Source organism: Lactuca saligna, chromosome 2 (assembly GCF_052625555.1).
Source record: "Lactuca saligna cultivar CGN05327 chromosome 2, ASM5262555v1, whole genome shotgun sequence".
Lineage (NCBI taxonomy): Eukaryota > Viridiplantae > Streptophyta > Magnoliopsida > Asterales > Asteraceae > Lactuca > Lactuca saligna.
In genome coordinates, this window is record NC_136418.1 from 181784335 (window position 1) to 181800494 (window position 16160).

The window sequence follows — 16160 nt, forward strand, 5'->3', positions numbered from 1 at the left end:
GATAATTTAAATTGAAAAATATTACATATATTTATATTATATGTTAGATAAATTGGACAAACACAAAAATAAAATAAGATATACAATAAAAAAATAAGTTTATTTCTTTTACAATATATAAACTTTAAACATTCATAAAATAAGATATACGATAAAAAATTTAAGTTTAATTCTTTTGTAATATATAAACCTTACACATCCCTCCTCTTCTCTCTCTAGTCTCTATTCCTTATGACTTCATCTAGGTGTCTTCTAAATACATGATGACTTCTCTATCATACTCTCTAATCCTATCCATGATCATTCTCTTTCTCAGAGCAGACGGTATGAGCATTGTGACGTGCTCGTTGTGCTGAAGTGGCACCCTCAACGGTATCGTGACGAGGGAGAACACAACCTCCCCTTCTTGTTACATCTTGTTGTCTCCATGACAAGAAGAAACGAATTCTTCTATTGGCTGATAAATTATCTTTCTATATCTCTCTTCTCTTAACATTGTATTATAACATCATGAACATCACCCCCTGTTCTTATTGCTTCTTATTATAACACCACCACACCAATCCTTACCTAATGGTCTCATGCCTTCACTTTTCCACTTTGTCTTCCTAAATTTAATAATTTACTATGCAATTTCTCTCTTCCACCTCTTTTAAGTTTTTCATTTTTTTTCTTTTCACATTCTCAACTCCTACTTTTACAATTAGTCAAATGATTCAACATGATATATACAACACATGACATAATACAACATAATGAACAAGATCCAAACCCTAACATGCTAACGAAGATAAACATGCCTCGTTAGGGTCATGTGAGCTCGACCTGTTTAGTGTTTTTCACTCGACACAACAACTTTGTCAGGTCTTGTTTTGCTTTGCTTGTTCAGCTTCGGAAACAAAAATATACCCAATCTTATAAATTAAATAATAATCAAACAATACTGACCAAAAAATACCAACAAAACCATATAACACAAATATATATGCAAAACTGTACACTATAAATTTATAATCGACTCCCTTCAAAACTTCTCTTTGAATCAACTCCGAATCACCTTGCTCGGAGACGCATAACCCATGAGCCAATGCAGCGGGGAACCATTGTTCGCGGGCTCAACCTCCTCGATTTCTGATGTCACCTTTCTCCGGCCTGAAGCCCTTGAAGAAGAAGAAGGCCCGGGTGGGCCCGCCTTTCTTCTGATCTCCTCAGCCAACTCCCGAGAGCCATTTCTATCCGTTTCCGTAGAATAACTCTTCTGAAACGATATATCTGAGCAAGAAACCGGGCCTGGGCCCAGTCCTGCTCTCACATCACCATAGTCTTCCACCTCACTGCTCGGTGGAGCAGCCATCATTTCTTCAGGATAATATCTATGGACATGAGTCCCATCGGAAACCGTGAAGTTGAGCACGTTCTCACAAGCACCACACCTCAGACTATGGCATCGTTTCTTGAAAACAAGAAAGCTTTGAGGCAGCTGTAGAACCTCTGAGCACCTGTAACAAGCAATCCATGGTGACCCGCCGGAAATCGGCCGGACGTATCGTTTCTTTGGAGACTTGTACGTCGGTTTTGGTTTTGGGACGTCAATTCTGTGGCGGTGGATGTCATCGGGTTCCGGTGTAGTAAAATCAGATTCTGAACTGTAGCACGTGCTGGGCACGTAATGAGGCCCATTACAGCAAACATGTGGATGTTGATGTTGACGTGGCCTAGGAATTTGTTGTGCTGAGAAATGACGATGCTCTTGTGGTTGTGGATAACAATGGTGGCACGTGCCGGATCCGGACCCACCATCTCTTCTTCTATTTACTTCGCCGGAAAACGCGTATCTTCTGGGATGATTTAAACCAAGATCGTAGTAGTACGAAGAAGGTAGCTGTGCAGATTGCGAGACGTTTGTTCTTTCGAGTTGATCTTGAAGTTCTCGCACCATTTTCAACAGCTCTAGTCTCTCCATTTTCGGGTTTCCAGTAATGGCATTCACATTCACAGGTGGACGATGTCTTGGAGGGATGGCATTTCCGTAAAATGGTTGAGACTGCATCGACCGGTGCTCGTCTTTACCTCTTCGGGATCTAACTGAAGGGTGGAACTCACGGCGATGGTGCTTTTGATGATACTCGTTTACTGAATCAACATGTTTCTTTGTTGGAATTTGATTATCGGTCCCATCGAAAGAAGATACGCTTCCCTCGTACTCGTAGCTTGTGCCACCGAATCTTTCATTTTCCAAAGTTTCTTCTGAGTTTATGCGATTGAATAATCTCGGGCGATGACACAAATCGGCACTTCCATCTTCCGATGGTATATCGTCTTCATCCATATACACCACTTTCTTCTGTCTTGTTGTATCGAGCATTTTTTCTGCAATCAAGCTCTTGAAACTCGACTTCGACCCCCGATTAGAATCCCTATCGATCTTCCTATCAGCAATTGGTTTTCGTGAGGGCTTTTGGATCTCGTTAACCTCCGAAAATGAACATTTTTCGGGACTCTTAGTCAGTTCCCTGCTGCTATCATCGAATTCTACCTCATTTTCACAGTTTTCCGAGCCCCCATTATTAATCGGTTCTCCATCTTTATCTACTCCGTCATGAACTACAGCTTCTGGCGATCTTGATCTTGATCGACTCTTAATTGCAGCAAAATCATGATCTTGTACCTGATCTTGATTTTTTATGTTGTGAGCTGTGGCTTCGGGTGATGACTCGGGATCCCCATGACCGGAGAGCTCGGTAGAGCTACGAGGATCATTACGATCACTGTTTGGATCTGGTTCATGGATTGAACTAACAAGAGATTGATGATTTGAGCTGCTGCAGGCTCCTTCATCGTTCGAAATTTGCTTCATTTTCTGTTTGCCAGAGGAATAATCTTTGACACCATTTGATGCTACTGCATCAACCGTATGATTTTCTGCTTTTTTAGCTGTCGCATCTTGATGATCTTGACCCAGAAGCTCACTCGAAATATGAACATCATTATGATCACTGGTTTTTCGATTTGGTTCATTGATAGAATGGTTTGTACTGCTGCTGGGTTTTTGATCATCGGAAACCTGCTCCATTTTTAGTTTACCGGAGGAAGAATCCTCTTCCAGCTTTGTTGTATCCACAGTATCATTTTTCCGCTTCTTTGCTGCATGATAACATCATATCTTAAACAAAAAAACATAGAAAACATTCGAAAGCAAATTAAAGAAAGTAAAAAAAATAAATAAATAAAATAAAAAAAATACAAGTTTAGATATCCTACGAACCTTGAAGAACTGCACCACAACCTCCACATTGATAGACAGGAACATCTGGCGACTCCGGCAGAAGTTTCCGGCATTTTGGGCAACGGACCAACCGGAGTGGATTGTTCATCTTGCTGCTCATATTTATTAAACGCCTGTGATTCTTAGAAACCCTGAAATTATTTGAACAAAAGATTTATGAATATGAATCGAAAAACTGATATTAAATGGTTTGACTTTATAACATACATATATTTTAGACGAAAAAACTACAGAAAATCTATCAAATAAATGCGAATCCTGTTCAATCAAAGGATCATGGAGATAAATAAAGAATTACCAACTAATAAGCTTTTATACGAAATTATAGCTAGTTCGATAATTATGAACTAGAGTCTGGTTTGAACAAGACAAATATGGCGTAGAAATTGCAAGAAGTACAAAAAGTCAAACATCGAACTTAATTTTCTATATAAAACACACTGGAAAACCTTTTTTTTTTTTTTTTAATAGAAATTGAAAATATCATTAATACTTAAAACCTGAGATTGCTAAAACAAATGGGTATGCTTAAAAAAGAAAGAAAGAAAGAAAGTGGAATCGAAGACTTCCATTGACCCCAAAAAAAAGGTGAAATTTCTTAAAAAACTTGTGGAGAATAAGAACCCATTTCTGGAAATTAGGATCGGATATTCTTACCGTTTTTGCCAAAAGATACAAAGCCCCATAAATCAAGAACTCCCTATTATTAGTAATATTGAAAAGCAAAAAACATGATCTTTATGATCTTTTGTGTGGGTTTGGGGGAAAAATTGGCAGAAAAAACTGAGAAATTTTGTTTTCAGAGATCAAAAATATTGAAACGTGGAATCAAATCAAAAACTGGTTATCATTAAACTAGTACAGAAAACACAAAGGAGTTGATTTTTATACTTGGTTTACGCATAGAACATTGCAAGAAATTGGTGTTTCCTGATACAAAAATAAAAAATTGAGGGATTCTTGATTGGTCAAAGATCTGAGCTTTGAAATACAGGATCAAATCAAGAACCCACACAAGGAAATCGAAAATATTGATTGAATTTGATATCGGAGAGGATAAGAACCTGAGAGATTGTTGATAAATGCTGTTGTTACATGAATTCCATGGGAAATCTGAATAGATCTGTCTGGAAAGTGAAATATTTTGGGTGGGTAATGAAGAAAGAAGAAAAAGGAAAAACTCTTGTAATTAAAGCTCCTGAGAAGTCTTGCGTTGGACTTATGAATTTTATGTGTCTCCCTCTTTCTCTCTCTAGACTCAGAATGATGAGAGTGGTAGAGAGAGAGAGAGAGAGAAAAAAAAAAAAAATGAGAAATAGAAGATGAAGTCGGCGGTGAGATCATTTAAAGCCATTTATCCCATCACCAACTACACAAGATTACACCCAATAACATACTACTATTGTTTTAGATTGTATATTAATTTTTAAATAGTTTTTAAAAAATGACCTAAATCTGCAATGAGACATGAATCTGTATATAGATGATATATATATATATATATATATATATATATATATATATATATATATATATATATATATATATATATATATATATATATATATATATATATATATATAGACATCAACATATATAAAGATTTATAAAACAGTATTAGAAGATAAACTAACACTAAAATGTGTGAAATAGTAGTTGGTTTTTTAATAATGTTTACTAGAAATTTTAAAATTATATTTATCTCCATATTATAAAGGTTACGAATACAACTAAACTAATAGAGATTTATTAAAAAAATGTTTTATTTTTGTAAAACAATGTAAAAGGTGTTGCATCTTTTTTAAAAACAATATAAAAGTTGTTACATCTCTAGGTGGTTAAGAAAGAATTACATATTTAATCCTTATCTTTATTTATTATACTCACATTCTCAATTGTGTGGTTTTGTTTTGCTTTTGATCCTGAATATTTAAAAAAAATATTTTGTTCTTTTAAAATTTATAGTAAATATTAGATATTTAATAATAAACCGATTCAATGATATTTAAGGCAAAATAACTTGTATTACTGGTAATTGATGCAAAATAACATACATCATTAACGGTAACGGTAACATATAATGGACACAAAATAAATCTAATAAAAAAGACTCTTAAAAATATCATATTTTCTCTATCCCAAAATATTATCTACAGACAAAAAACACACGGTAACGGTAACATATATCGTAGTCGACCATCACCACCTCTTCCATCAACCACCGTCATTTAAAAAAACTTACATGAGAGAGAGAGAGAGAGCACAAACCCAACATCAAAGGCTATGAAGAAGCATATTTGGAACAACAGTTCTAGTTTTCCAAGATCTATTATTGCATATAGAAAACAAGATTGATAGCTGAAAACCAGAGATCGGAAACGATATCGATGGCTAAAACCAAAGATTGGGAAACACGACTTTTTGTCGAAACTTTTCGTAAGAGAAGGCAACTATTCCAATGGAGGGACTTGGTTCAGTGAGGTGGTTTAAGGCAACGGTTTAGGAAGAGGAAGAGGAGAGGGAAGTGATGCATGAAGAGGGGAGATTGAAAGAAGTTTTGAACGTCACGATGGCAATCCAACAATGTCTGATGGTTTCGACAAGGGTTGTTGTGGTGTTACGTATTAAAGTTGTAAGGTGACGAAAAAAATATAAAGAGATACATATTTAAGGTTTATTATTATTATTATTATTATTATTATTTTAGAAATGATAGCAAGTGTAGGGTGGTGGAAGGTTTATATTATTTGTCTAATACAAAGTATAAACAAATTACAAAAGTTAAATAAGTATGGTCTTTTATTATGTAATGGTCGGAAAATATATAAAAATCATTCTTAGAAGGATTGTACAATGTAAAAATAATTATGAATTAAACATGTAATCCTAAAAAAAAAATTATAAGAACGATTTCAATAATTACTCTAAATAATATTCTCGATTAATTTTCTTTTACATTTTTCAACATTTCTTGAAGATTGTGATTTTTCTTTTAGTTGATTGAAATGTTTAAAAATATCATATATTTATGTTGTATTATTTAGGCTACCGTGAATATAAAAAGAGTCAACGGGTTGACGTTGATTCCATGTGGTTGTGGTCACACAAAACCAATAAAGACATGCCACGTGACTTGCTAATATCCACATATAACACAAACCTTTGTTGTGGACCTCGTGCAAACTGCTCTAGGCAGCGTAAAAATCGTTCCGTTGTTTTTTGTTTTCACAATTTTCACGATTCATAGACATCCTTATAACATATAAAATCCATGTCTGCTAATATTTGTTTCATCAATCATATTAAATGATATTTTGATATATGCAAAAAAACATGTGAAAGTGTGGAATCGATTTTTTTTTTATTTTATTATTTTTTATTTTATTTTTTTTAAACGGCAAATATATTAAAAACAGACACCTTACATCAAGACGATGCAAGGAGGAAAGAACAAGAAAAAAAGTTACAAACAGAAAAACGGACCAAGATTCCAAACTCTCCGATCCATGGGAACAAAGTGTGCGAATTGAACACATGAAAGGGGGATAGTTTGATCAATTGCACCGTAAATGATGATATGCGTCAAAAGCATAGTGTTTTTTCACCGTATCTAGTAATAAAAATATCAATATTTAATCACAACAATGTATTAGTGTATCCTAAATTCCTGACACGTTTTATTTATTTTGTATAGCTTAGGAACACTTTTGTAAGTTTATATATCATCTTGTCGAATAATAGAGCTTAAATTCTAACAAAGATAGAGCTTAAATTGTAAAAAAAGATTTTTTACGATCCAAGTATCAAGTTTCTATCAATGATATTTACGTCATCACGTTCTATAATTTTTTTTCTTAGTCACATCTTTTTCTGGTCATGATCACCTACCATTGATGGCAAAAAATTGTGTTCATTTTTGTCGACTCTCTATTAGGGGTGACAAATAGTGCTATCGTTTCGTGTTTCTGTCTAACACAACACGACACGACAATATTTTTTGTAACACGAACACGACACTACACGATATCATGTTTTTTTTAACTAACACGAAAAGAAACGAATTAAAAAACGAAAAACACTATACGACACGACAAATATAACATATACTAAAAACTAGTTTATTTAATGACTACTTTATCAAATATAACACGATAAACACGAAAAACACGATAAAAAACTGCTAAATCGTATCAATTTCGTGTCGAATATTGAACATGAACATGACACGACACGACATCATGTTTTTTACAGCTAACATGAACACGACACGAACACGAATTAAAATTTTAGTTTCGTCCCAATTTTGTTTCGTTTCGTGTATTTTTATCGTATCGTGTCATAAATTGCCACCCTACTCTCCATCAACACGGTAGGTAATCGTATTCTCATGCTTCCAGACATGTTATGGTCACCACCACCATCTGTTTCTCCATTTCGTTGAAGATTTCTTATTTTGTCGGTCGCTTAGTTAATTCACAGGTTTATGTAGTCCGTTCACGTGTTTTGTAGTCTAATCACCAAGGTTCTAAATAACGTAAGGCATGATTTGGCGGCAATATCAAGCCTCAAGCTTTTCCGAGCATTGGCGAGTCACCACGTTTGTAAGGCGTGACTTAAGGCGACAATTTTCTATACATTTAATATTTTTATATGTATTTTTAACTATTATCATTTTTATACACATATATGAGTTAAGGCAACGTTTTGGCAAAGTTTGGCGGCATGTGCAAGCATTGGAACCGTGGTGCGTCATGGCGGAGCCATGGTGAGCTTTTTAGAACCTTGCTAATCACTACAATCCTTCTACCCAAGGTAAGCATTACTCCTATGTTTCAAGTTTTATACTCATTATTAAAGCGCTAACAACTTTTTGTTAGGAGGATTACAATTAATGGGGAGTGGGTTGCTACTCTTGATAGAGTTAAGCAAGAATTTTTGTCCCTCTGTGCTGCTCGTTTCAACAAAATTGTGTGGAAATGTGACTGTGATAGGTCTTCATTCGGGTTATGATGACATTTGTAAAAAAGTCAAAGGGCAAATTGGTATTTTTTATAATTATTGTCAATTGTGATAAGTTTATTCAAGTATGTATGAATTATCATGACTTTTACAGGGATAGCAGGATTCGGCGTGATTATTTGAAGTTTTGGTGTACAACTAAACTAAAGGACACTATTGTCTTTTTTAGGATTCTGTCATATTTACTTATCTTCCTTTGAAGTTTTGGTGTACAACTAAACTAAAGGATACTATTGTCTTTTTTAGGATTCTGTAATATTTAGTTATCTTCCTGCTCTTTTCTGAAAGGCATTAAATAACTATATATTCATATAACAGAATACATAAATGGTCCCTATAAATGCTCATTGTAAAGTACAAATTCAAAAAAAGATGGTTCCCATTAAACTATAATTGCAGATATGTACATTTTTCTCAAAATAGTTATAATAGTTACAAAAATGGTCCCTGTAACGTGTATAAATTGAATGTGTTACTAGTTCTTTCATTGTCGTTTATTAAGTGAATTTTGAGAATATACGTTATTTTTGTGTCAAGTTCATAAGAATTAGTATACTGTATTGAACACAAATTATTTGATACTGTAAAGACTTACCTCAATATCAATCGTACGTTGAATCCTCAAGTAATCAAAATACTCTATTCATTTCACTGGATCCACGAGCCCATACCCAGTCATCTTTCTAAGAACTCAATCAGGTTCCGGAAACTTAACATCAACTGTCGTCCAACGTCTTGAAGTAGCAGTTCAGTCTGGCGGTAATGGTGGTAACGACTCCACCAACTAACCTATAATATGAGCAGTGGCCCGCCATCTATTGCAATCAACACGAAACCCAAATGACTAAACGTAATTTCTCATTTCCAGATACAACACCGATAAGAGGCTGTCTCACAACCGCATAAGACTAACAATGTTTGAACTCTGAAACTCGTCGGTGTCTGACATAATTGGAAGATCGTCGTCGGTATGATTCGTTCATAATCATCCGGTTATGATACTCAATCAAATAGGGATCGATTAAGACATCATATTGTTGGATAGAGTAAAAGGAGGATTCATCCGTATAATTAGGGTATGTGGTTTAGGGATAACCCATTTAGTGGAATTTAGGTATGTGGTTTAGGTGATCCATTTCTTGAAACGTACTAAACAACATAATACTACAAATTTACAAATAACTATTACATTTAAATTGGATTTTTAACAAAAGTTTATGAACTTTTTATTTTGTATCAATGTTTTTTAAAATTACTATTTATTTCATGTTAAAAATCATATCATGTGATTGTCGAATTCTATAAAAATTAACTAATTTCTATTTTAATAATAATAATAAAATTATATTTATTGTCTTGGGTTTACATCTTACAAATATTAATTGTGTTTAATATAAATTTTATTTGTTCATATTTTACTTTATCAACATTATATCAATTTAAGATAAACATACTTTTAGTCACTTTTAGTAAACCATCCTTCATCCATCATATTAATTAATTTATCTGTAAACATGTATTGTATTTTTTTTAATGTTAATTACATTACTGAAATGTTTTGTTTGTTTTATAGCAATGCAATTTTAATGATTTTTTTTTGTGTTTATTTCTTTTTACTCAAATGTATGTTGCATTATACAAACTCATGACTTTTATCAAATAATTGGACTTACATACTTATTAAATACGTACAAATTATAAATTTAATAAAAGAAATACAACACAATTCATAAGTTTTTTAAGTTAATGATATATTATTTTATTACATAATTCATTTTTTAATTCTATTTAAAATTAACACCCATCGGTTTCATGGGTTTTAACCTAAATTGTGTAATATACATGTATACTAAATAATGCAAATGTATCAATGGTGCATTAGTGGGCATAGAACGTCCAAAGAACAAGGCGTGGCACAAGACATTTTGTCAATTCAATGGATTGCCGTATCTTGATGGACACAAATATTGTCATAATATTTGTATCTAATATATTCATTTTTATTCTTAACAAATTATTGAAATGGTCGCTATCGTTTGAAAAAATATCACATTTTATCTTTATATTTTGTTTTGCATTTGGACTATTCCTACAGTTTAGTTTAGTGTTTTTGGTTTCTCTTAAACATAAAAGGATTATAATGTCCTTTGTATTTTATTTTCATATTTTATTATTTTGTTATAATTTATTGATTAAAGAAAATCATTTCGAATAAATGAAAGTTTTTTTTTATCACTTGTCACACTCTCATTCAATTTGCCAAATGTCATTTTGTGGTTATTTTAAATTATTTTTTTTTCCACATGTCATTTTATGAGTTTTTGTATATTATTAAATTCTACATAATATTTTAATATACTAATTGCAATAAATGTGGTAATAAATAGATATCAACTTTATTAATGAACTTATCTTTTAATTTCAAAATTTTCAAAATTAAAGCTTATTAGTTTCTTTTATTTATTTAAATTAGTATTTGTTAGAATTTAAGAGATAAAAAATTTCTATTATACTACTTCAATATATTTTTTTATTTTCTTATAAATTCAAAGTTCTCAAATATTTTAACCTTTATATTTAACTTTTTTTTTTTAAAATTAACTCGTATAATACATAGGTCTCACAACTAGTGTATTAATATACACAGGTCCCACCATCAACACCACCTCTCAATGTCAACCATCACCTACCACCATCAGAAAACTACTACCCATCGAAAATCACAATCAGTGACCCCTAACCACCACCTGATCAACCGTTTACCTTCGGCATCCGCATCCCTTATTCAACCACCACAATTGACATCCAATATCACCACTGTTCAACCTCCACCACTTATCTCCGGTCACCACACCAAAATCAAAAGAAATTGAACAAAAAAACCCAATATAATCACAACCAAAATCTATATACAAAACCTGAAATCAAAATATGTTCCTGAAATCGTTCCTAAAAATCATTTTAGAAATCAAACACAAAGTCTATTTTTATAGATCTTTTGGTTATGTGGATTTCAAGAAATCTCCTGTCTGTTGATTTTATCGTTTCGGTGTCCATGTGTAGATACGTAAGTAACGAAGGTATAGTGGTGGTTTCGGAAATGACTATGGATTTTGTTTGATTTCGTTTATCCTCTTTCTTGTTGTACAGAAGCATTAGAGTGCAGATTTGGCGACACCACCATTATCATTTCTTTTTTACCTGTCATGCATGTAGATTTCGGCACTACCCAAAAAAAAATAATAATAATAACCCTACAGATTGTAGACAAAACACTAACTACCTTCAACCCAAAAAACAAAATGGTAACCCAAATCGAAACATGAAATGCCAACCAATATCAAATGAGGAAAAAAAACATTTTTTTTGGATTTGCGACTTTTCTGAAACTCTTACACCAGCGGGATCTGGTTTGCATCTTCGTAGGAAAGTAGATTCGGTTCAGGGCGATGAACAAGCATAAGTGACAACGATGGAGACGAGGAAGATTAGGGATGTCGGCCTAGCAATGGAGAAGACATAATGGAGATCGACGGTTAGTTTGGTCGAGAAAGGATCAGAAAGAAGAGACGAGGAGGGGAGGATTACGGCTGATGAAGCACTTGTTCAGTAGCGGAGCCAGGATCATAATAAAGGAGTATCCCAATTATTTTAAGGTAGCACAATTTTTTTTCCGAGGTACTAGGGTTTCCCTGGTTCGGTTTAAAACTCAAACATTAATCGAATCCTTAGCTAACCTCAAGTTTTTTTTTTTTTTTTTTTTTTTTTTATATAAACATGAAGTTAAAGTATATTTTGATACTTGAATCGATGTGGGACTCAAAGTATATATCAAATGAAGCATGAACATAATTGGTTTATATAATCGACCAAAATGACTGAGTTTACATGTGTTTGGCGATGTGGGATAGAATAACTGGGAATATAAAGCAAAAGTAAACAAAGGATATGTAAGTAGCAAGAATTGATATTGGTTTATATAAAAGACAAAAATGATTGAGTTTACATGTGTTTGGCGATGTGGGATAGAATAGCTGGGAAAATAAAACAAAAGTAAACAAAAGGATATGTAAGAAGCAAGAATTGATCTTGGAACATTTGTTTCAATAAGATAGCATCTTAACCAACAAACCAACTATTTGGTTATGTTTAACCAACAAACCAACTATTTGGTTATGTTTATAAAGGAAGGAATGCATATATATATATATATATATATATATATATATATATATATATATATATATATATATATATATATATATATAAATAAAGTGAATATACCCTTAAGGGTATATAAGCTTAGCTACCCAAACACATTATAATACGTCGTTTTGTATCATATAATACATTCTAATTGTCGAATGTTCTTATAATTTAACTTCTAACTTGATTTACTTCCATGATTTTTATAAATTACACATTTATCTTCATCTTATATAATTTTCATTTTCAACTATAATATATATAGCCTAGTAGTTGGTCATCAAAAAGATATGATGTAAGAGTAAGATAATACTGAAATTTTGAAAATCTTGAAAGTAAATTAAATTAGGGGTTGAAGTTTAAGAACATTATAACGAATATATAAAATAAAACGACGTATTATAATGTGTTTGGGTACCTGAGCTTATATACCTTTAACGGTATATTCACTTTTCCCATATATATATATATATATATATATATATATATATATATATATATATATATATATATACACACACACACACACACATATATACATATACACACACTATAGTGATTTTTTTTAGGGATGCATAAACAAAAATTACACTATCGAAAAGTTTTTGAGGGGTATCCCGGGCTACCCCAAGATCACCTTGGATCCACCCCTACACTTGTTGCCAACGGTGGTTGATGACGATTGAAACATTAGAGAAAAAAAAAGAATAGGGGATATAGAAGGTGAAGCGATGCTAAGGACAAAAAACGAAACAAAATCAAATTGTATAATGGTCCGAGTGCAAAACAAAATATAATTACCAAATGTGATATTTTTGCAAACTACATAAATGATTTCTGTTTTTTGTTTTTTTGTTTTTAATTTAATTTTGGCAGGTAAACTAAAAGTATCAAAATTCAGAAATTCCCGTTCGTATTTGTTTATCCTCAATTTGCATCCTAACATGGAGACTTCAGCTGTATTCTTTTAATATTATTATTATAAAAATTGTTTTTTAGATATGAATGGGTTAATGATAAAATATTTATAAAAAATATTACTATCAATCTATTATATCCATTACTCTTCATTAATTATTGAAACAAAATTTTGCTTGAGAATTGAAGTAAAGCAACGGGCAATTAAGCCGGTGGTCCAAGTGAAGTGCGACGTGTCATTAACCGTAAAAGGAGGACGACCGTAATCCGGAGTAAATGCAAGCTGCCACCGGTCACCGCCCAAGAACACGCATGCCAATTGATGACCTGGCGGTTAACAACACTTCGCCAGTGACGTAATGCCATGTGGCACAGTTGATGACAGCCTGCTTTTGTTATGCTGATGGCATCCATGCTTCTAGAACACGTGATACCCAAGACAAAAAATAAATAAATAAATAAATAAATAGGTCAAAAGCTTTCCTTGCTTACATTTTTATTACTATTTTTCCTTTCTATAAAAATTAGGAATATAATTTTTCTAGAACGTTCAAAAATGGGATTATGGATTATATCACGTGCGATGCATCACAAATCCTGCAAAGAATTACAAGGGTGTGGTCATTTTCGGAATCAAACAATAATATCAAGGATATCATCTATGAAAAAAAAAACATATTTACAACAATACAAGAATATAAAGGACATCATGTATATATGAAAAAAAAATAAAAAATTATAACAATACCGAGAAAATAGACATAGTTTTTGAATTTGAGACAGATAAAATATTAGTTTTGATATATGTTAAATTGCGACAAATTTATATCGAACACTAGACAAATTTCCGCGTATTATGATGCAAGAATAAATTTATATTATACAGAATACTAATAAAAGTATGTTGTCAAAAACTACTAAGTTATTTTAACAAACTATAAAATAAAAATTCTAACGATAATATAAAATATTATTATCATTTTAATTATTATTGTTGTTAATTAATAAAAAAATAGTGGTTAAAAGTAAAAACCTTTATTAATTCAATTATTACTTCTATGTAATTAACATATATAAAGATATATTTATTATTATAATAAATATTAAAAATTGCTTAATACTACATATTGATTAATTAAAAGTATCACGTTTCATTTAACCAAAATTCAACTAAATATTCATTTATATCAAAACGAAATCATAAAGGTTCATAATCTGTATCATTTGTAGTTTCTACAACCAAGTAAAATAAAAAGATCATTAAAATAAATTACTTTCTATGTAATAATAATATAAAATATTATCGTTATTTTAACTATTATCATTGTTGATAACATTTTTTAGTTTGAAGTTGAAAACTTGTATCATCGTAATAATACTCAAATGCAATTAACATACAAAAAAATTATTATCATAACAAATATTATTATAGCATCCAAAAAATACCGAGTAAAATTTCCATTTTAAATAAGTCAAAACCATTAAAGTCAATCAAAGTAAAACTATTCTCAAAACATTATAGTAAAATCATAAACAATCAATGCAGAACAAATCTATATGGGATGCAGTGAGATCACGTCCGACTTTTCCTTTTGAAACCAAATATACCCAAAAACATTGTAAACATAAATCATAAGCACAAAACTTGGTAAGTTCCTGTAAAATATATCACACAACAAAGTATATCGGGTTACCAGGGAGATACGTTTGCTTCGGCTTAAGCTTCAACCACCGACGGTGGGAGGAGTAAAGGCGAAGGGGGGTCATGAACAACTAGGCCTGGAGAAGTGTAGAGGCAAGGTTCGATGATTGTGGCGCCATTCTACTGATTCCGATGGCGGTCTGGTGTTTCCGGCGGTGGTCCGGTGGTTTGTCCCAACTTTAATGGGGATCGAAACAAGGGAAAGAGGAACATCCAATTTCACATTGGTAGGGGTGGGGGTAGGGTTGGGGATTTATATGTATCTAATTATTATAAATAATAATTTTTTTAACGAACTTAAAAAAATTTAAGGTATGAAATTAGTGGCTTATATTTGTTCTCAATTGTTCTCAACATAAGAAATGTTCTCATTTGAACATATATATATATATATATATATATATATATATATATATATATATATATATATAGAGAGAGAGAGAGAGAGAGAGACTTAGGTTATTCATTCTCGAATACATTCAATCTTACAAAGAGAATAAGTTGTTTCGTAATACGAATACGTTCAATCTTATAAAAATATCGTCATGCATTCTCGCTAACTAATTATTGTGCAAATATCTTATGCTATGAGAATTACTAAGATAATAAGTTGTTCAATCTTACAAAAATATCGTCATGCATTCTCGCTAATTAATATTTATTTTTGTTTTTACACATCGTTTTTCACTCATTTTCTTTCAGACAGAATACGACCCAATAAACATTTTTACATCATGCTGATAGAAATGAGAATAATAATAATAAATGTATAATAACCTTATAGACGATTTAACTAGTGAGAATGTGTGTTAATGACAATAGTTATGTAAGATTGAACGTATTTATATTATCAAACAACATATTTTCTTTATCATTCTTATAGCATACGATATCCCCACAATAATTAGTTAGAATACTTAAAGTTAACTATCTCTCTCTCTCTCTCTCTCTATATATATATATATATATATATATATATATATCTATATCTATATATATATATATATATATATATATATATATATATAT

General features: G+C 31.6%; 1 protein-coding gene across 1 annotated transcript; it reads right to left on the reverse strand.

The window, feature by feature from the left end:
• Positions 1–890: 890 nt before the first annotated feature.
• LOC145028421 (uncharacterized) lies at positions 891–4590 on the reverse strand. The gene is made up of 3 exons (XM_078977106.1): positions 4351–4590; positions 3266–3417; positions 891–3144 (listed from the first exon to the last, which is right to left on the reverse strand). Exons 2-3 carry the CDS (start codon positions 3384–3386, stop codon positions 1043–1045), a joined length of 2223 nt encoding a protein of 740 aa, XP_078833232.1. The 5' UTR covers positions 3387–3417; positions 4351–4590; the 3' UTR covers positions 891–1042.
• Positions 4591–16160: the final 11570 nt, after the last annotated feature.